The sequence below is a fragment of the Eimeria maxima genome, genomic scaffold (assembly GCF_000499605.1).
Source record: "Eimeria maxima Weybridge genomic scaffold, Emw_scaff942, whole genome shotgun sequence".
In the NCBI taxonomy this organism is placed as follows: Eukaryota; Apicomplexa; class Conoidasida; order Eucoccidiorida; family Eimeriidae; genus Eimeria; species Eimeria maxima.
Genome location: NW_013564040.1, coordinates 8,383 through 13,994, shown reverse-complemented (window position 1 = coordinate 13,994; position 5,612 = coordinate 8,383). Strand labels below are relative to the sequence as shown.

The 5,612-nt window shown below is 48.2% G+C and overlaps 2 protein-coding genes across 2 annotated transcripts in view; one reads left to right on the top strand and one right to left on the bottom strand.

The window, feature by feature from the left end:
* Positions 1-319: 319 nt before the first annotated feature.
* EMWEY_00046080 (hypothetical protein) lies at positions 320-2,681 on the bottom strand (the record flags this gene model as incomplete). Its single annotated transcript, XM_013479168.1, has 2 exons — positions 320-1,527; positions 1,944-2,681. Coding segments are annotated over 2 exons (1,946 nt in total), but the record flags the coding sequence as incomplete, so codon positions are not given.
* Positions 2,682-4,932: 2,251 nt separating this feature from the next.
* Positions 4,933-5,612, top strand: part of EMWEY_00046070 (Drosophila melanogaster CG5044 gene product, related) — a gene marked incomplete at both ends in the record, with an annotated part of 3,204 nt that continues 2,524 nt past the window's right edge. The window contains 2 exons of the mRNA XM_013479167.1: positions 4,933-4,955; positions 5,175-5,308. Coding sequence (XP_013334621.1) covers positions 4,933-4,955; positions 5,175-5,308 — 157 coding nt within the window. The remainder of the gene's footprint in view (positions 4,956-5,174; positions 5,309-5,612) is intronic.

Here is a 5,612-nt window from a genome sequence, read left to right as displayed (position 1 = left end):
ATATATATATATATATATAGTTATTATTTAGTATATATATATGTGTATAAACTACCCAGTAAAAAGCCACAGAAAAACAGCAGCAGCAGCAGCAGCAGCAGCAGCAGCAACAGCAGCAGCAGCAGCAGCAACAGCAGCAGCAGGAGGTATACGTACTTTTCCTGATGGTGTAATAATATCTATAATAAAACAACCCTCAATAAGATCATCCCCCTGCAGCACGCGCAGCAGATCAAGTTGCTGCCTAGGAGTAATGCTGCTGCTGCTGCGCTGCAGCAGCAACCTCCATGCCCTCCCTGTGCTGCAGCCAAGGGCGAACCATGCTGCATCAGGGAAAGATGCATGCACATGAGGAAGCAGCTCCTGTACACCCCATTCTCCTTTTTTTTGTGCTGCATGCGCATGCAGCAGCGACCGGCGCTGCCGCTGCTGCTGCAGCAGCACAGAAGGACGCATAGTAGGCCTATAAGGAAAAAGGGGCAGCTGCTGCCCCCTAGCGAAGGCAGATACAGGCTTATAGGGCTTGATGCCGCTGTGCTGCTGCTGCTGCTGCTGCTGCTGTTGGTGGTGGTGGCGTCCCCCTGCTCCTCCTCCTATTGATGTATTATGGTGCTGCTGCTGCTGCTGCTGCATGCGGCCCCGCTGCAGCACAGCTAGACGTGCATGCATTTTCTTTAATACTTCGCTGCAGTGTAAATCAACAGCAGCAACAGCAGCAAATACACCACCATACTCTACCCTAGGTAGTGCCTCTCCTTCTCCTGCTGCTGCTGCTGCTCCTGCTGCTGCTGCTGCTGCTGCTGCTGCTGTATCTAATTCACCGTATGGGGCTACTACTCCGTAGGGGATTACCCCTCCGTATGGTGCTGCTGCTCCTCCTCCTCCTCCTGCTGCTCCTCCTCCTGCTGCATATGGTGCTGCTGCTCCTCCTCCTGCTGCATATGGTGCTGCTGCACCTGCTGCTGCATATGGTGCTGCTGCATATGGTGATGCTGCACTTCCTGCTGCTGCATATGGTGCTGCTGCGCCTCCAGGAGTCACCGCGGGAGTAGCTGCAGCAGCAGCAGCAGCAGCAGGAGCAGCAGCAGCAGGAGCTGGGCTGGCTGATGGGGAAGGATCTGCAGTAGATGCTGCTGGTGTCTCTCCTGAGCTTGCTGCTGCTGTTCCTTCTGATGGTGATGATGTTGCTGCTTCTGCTGTTGCTCCTGCTGCTGCTGCTGCTGCTGCAGTAGGTGATGCTGCTGCTGCTGCTGCTGCCTGCTGCAACGCATTACGTGGGGTTGTGTTATTAGGGGAGGGATATGAGCTGCTGTCTCCGCATGCATTTTGCCCCTCTGCTGCTGCAGTTGCTGCTGGTGCTGCTGGTGCTGCTGGTGCTGCTGCTGGTGCAGCAGCAGCAGCAGCTGCTGCTGCTGCTGCTCTCTCATTACGACGAGCCTCCTCAAGTCTAGGGAGAGCAAAGACAGGAGAAGTTAACGAAGCAGCAAGAGAGTGCTGCAGCTGATCAACTATGCCCGCTTCCTCCATCTGCAGCAGCAGCAGCAGCAGCAGCAGCAGCAGCAGCAGCAGCAGGTTGTCGTCGTGCAACAGCAGCAAATGAGAGAATTAAACAAATACAAACAAATACATAAAAAGAAATATAAATAAATAAATAATAAAATAAATAAAAAACATAAAAAAAAGAATAAACATATAAAGAAAAAAGAATAAAACATATTGACCCCAAACAAACCCTAAACCCTAAACCCTAAACCCTAAACCCTAAACCCTAAACCCTAAACCCTAGGAGGGATAATAAAAAAATAAAATAAATAAATAAATACATAAATAAAATAAATAAATAAATAAATATAAATAAATATAAATATAAATAAAATAAATAAATAAATAAATAAATAAATAAATAAATAAATAAATAAATAAATAAATAAATAAAAACTTACAACATCTAACATAGCATCGATCTCTTTATCAAAGACAGCAGCAAGAGAATCCCAATCACATTCTGTTGCTTCCCTGCTGCTGCTGCTGCTGCTGTTGCTGCTGCTGCTGCTGTTGTTGTAGGTGTTGCTGCTGTTGCTATTTGCTGCAGCAGCAGCAGGAAGATGTTTGCTGCAGCAATCTGTAGGAGCAGCAGCAGCAATAAGAGGACCAAAGAGAGAAAAAGGATCCGATTCGCTACCCTGCTGCTGCTGCTGCTGCTGCTGTCCATCCTGCTGCTGCTGCTGCTGCTGCTGCTCTCCTCCACCAAATCTGCATGCAGCAGCATCTCCGCATGCACAAGGATTAGCATCTAAGAAGCGAAAAGCCCCATGCAATAATTTTAGTGCTGCTGCTGTGCATGCAGCATTAATAACTCTCCTAAAGGGTTGGGCTGTATTTTTTGCTGCTGCTGCTGCTGCTGCTGCTGCTGGTTGCTGCTGCTGCTGCTGCTGTTGTTGTTGTTGTTGCTGCTGCTGCTGCTGCTGGTCCTCTACTCCTACTGATGGATCCTCTGATCCCTCAGAGTCAGAAGCAGCACTACCACCACCAGGACCTCCTGTAAGTACAAATCCATCTGCTGCTGCTGCTGCTGCTGCTGCTGCCATTGCTGCTGCTGCTGCACCACCATCCTCACCACAACTTAATGATCTAGATACACCACCAGCAGATGTATCCAATGGACTGTCTGATGCCCCCATCTTCAATACACAATACTACAGCAGCAGTAGCAGCAGCAGCAACAGCAGCAACAACTGCAGCAGCAGCAGCAGCAGCAAATTAGCAGCTACTGTTGTACTTTGTTGCTGTTTAGCGACATAAATGAACAATCAAAGATACACCGCGCATTAGCAGGAAAAGAAAAAAAAGAAAAAAGAAGAAAAAAGGAGAAAGAGGCTTTGCTGCTCTCTAGACAGCAGCAGCAGCAGCAGCAGCAGCAGCAACAGTAATGCACAGAACTACAGATGCTGGTGGCTTTATGCTGCTGCTGCTGGTGTTGTTGCTGCTGCTGCTATTCCTGCTGCTGCTGCTATTTCTGCTGCTGCTGCGATATTCAAACAAGTTCCCCTATAATCTCCTTACCCCGTGACTTCGAGCAGCAGCAGCAGCAGCAGCAGCAGAAGGGGACGCTGTGTTGCTGCTGCAGCAAAAGGGTAAAAGGAGAGCAGCAAAGGGGATAAGAAGAAACAAATGTATAAAGATAATTTAAATGATAAAACCCAAGGATAAATTAAAAGAACACAAGAGCAGCAGCAGCAGCAGCAGCAGCAACAGGACCTTGCGGCGTTGCGCTGCGGCTGCAGGATATGAGCAGCAGCAGGAGCAGCAGCAGCTCTGTCCACAGCCTGCGGGTATCTGTGTGAGCAGAAAAAAACAATAAAATAAAATAAAATATAATTAAATTAAATAAAATAATATAAATAGTTGTATATACACCCCAACAGCAGCACAGCAGCAGCATCGAGACAGCTACCGTGCCTCAATGTCAGTGCATCCACATGCAGCAGCCCCGTTCTCTGCGTGCATGCACGCATGCATGCATGCATGCATATTTATATTAAATAATTATATTTTTATTCTTTTTATTTATTCCTTTTCTTCTTATTTAACATATATTATCTATATGTTAAGGGGAGGAGGACGAGGAGGGCTCCTCTTACCCCCTATTGCTGCTGCTGCTGCTGCAGTCATGCTGCACACACACCAGCAGCAGCAGATAAAGCCCCGTTAACAATTTAATTGCTGCTGCATGCATTTGCTGCAGCAGCAAACTCTAGTCACCTCAATCTAATTATCCGCTTCTTGCTGCAGCTCGCGTAACACGGGCAGCAGCAGCAGCAGCAACAACCACAGACACAGCCGCCGCACACGCAGCATCAGCAACCCTGGTAACGGCAGCAGCAGCAGCAACACCTCTAGCAGCAGCACCAACAGCAGCAGCAGCTTCCTCTCCTTCCTTTGCCATGCTAAGGGCTGGTTGCTTCCTTGGGGTCCCCCCCAATTATCTTTCTCTTCTCTCTCTGCAGCAGAGAGCTGCTGCTGTTGATGTAGGTGTTGCTGCTCGCTGTCGTTGCTGCAGTGCATGCGCTGCTGCTGCTGCTGCTGCTACATGCAGCGGCATAGCACATGCGCTTCGCCACCCCACAAGCCGCTACTGCAGCAGACATGGGGCAGCTGTACCGCCTGTAGCAGCAGCAGCAGCAGCAGCACCTGGAGCGATAGCAGCGGCAGCAGCAGCACAAACTGCAGCAGCAACAGCAGCATCTTTCCGCAACCGCAGCAAAGCTACGCTTGTCGCGAGCTGCTACACCGATTCAAGCAGCAGCAGCAGCAGCAGCAGCAGCAGCAGCAGCGCCAGCAGCAAGTGCAACAGGTACTACAGCAGGAACAAGAATGCCAGCAGCAGGTATTCTGCTGCTGCTGCTGCAGCGAGCTTGGGACCTTCTCCTATAAATACAGCGTCACTAGCAGCAGCAAGAGCAGCAACAGGAGCAACAGCAGCAGCAGCAGCAGCAGCAGCAGCATGCATGCAGCAGCAACGTTTTGTAAGGACAGGCTTCTTCCGCAGCGACCCTGACTTTATAGACCCTAAGAGAGTCCTAGTAAGACAAACCCTAAACCCTAAACCCTAAACCCTAATAAGTGTTGCATGAATTCTATGCATGCATGCATGCATGCAGCTTGCATGCATGCAGCATGAATGCATGCATGCATGCAGTTATATCTGTTGTTATTGTTTTTATTTTTAGTTTTTATTTTGTCTTTTCCTATTGCAAAGGACTTATATCTCCCCCTTGCTGCTGCTGCTGCTGTTGCTGCTGCTGTTGCTGTTGCTGTTGCTGCTGCTGCTGCTGCTGCTGCTGTTAGTTTGCTGAGCCAATAGAGGAGTGGCGTCATGCTGATGGCCGGGGAGATCTAACGGAGGCAATCTTAATAAGAAATAATGTAGGCATGGGTATTGGCATATTAAACAGGTAATTGTTGCTGCTGCTGCTGCTGCTGCTGCTGTTGCTGTTGCTGTTGCTGCTGCTGCTGGTAGTGGTGGTAGGGATGTCTGCATCGGGTAGACTTTTTCTTTTTTATTTTCTTTAAAACTTTTATTTTCTCTTCAATTTAAATATAAAAAAAAAATTAGGGTTTAGGGTTTAGGGTTTAGGGTTTAGGGTTTAGGGTTTAGGGTTTAGGGTTTACAGGTCTTATATGGATAGTGAGTATATATTTGGGGTGTATCGACATCTTCGTGATTTAGAAGTAAATTCATTAAAAAGATTTTCTTGTTTAACAAGCAGAAGAAGAATTCTATTTAATCTTGGATTATCTCCTAAGGGTAAGGCACTGCAGCAGAAGCAGCAGCAGCAGCAGCAGAAGCAGCAGCAGCAGCAGCAGAAGCAGCAGCAGCAAGGGTAGCAGCAGCAACAGCAGTAGTGGCAGCAACGGAACCAGCAGCAGCAGCCCCAGCAGCAGAAGCAGCAGCATACAAGGGGAAGACAGACGTATCTGCTTCCACCGCTGCTGCTGCTGCTGCTGCTGTTGCTGCTGCTGCTGCATGCATGCATGCATGCATGCATGCATGCATGTTTTTTTTTTTTTTTTTTTTTTTTTTTTTTTTTTTTTTTTTTTTTTTTTTTTTA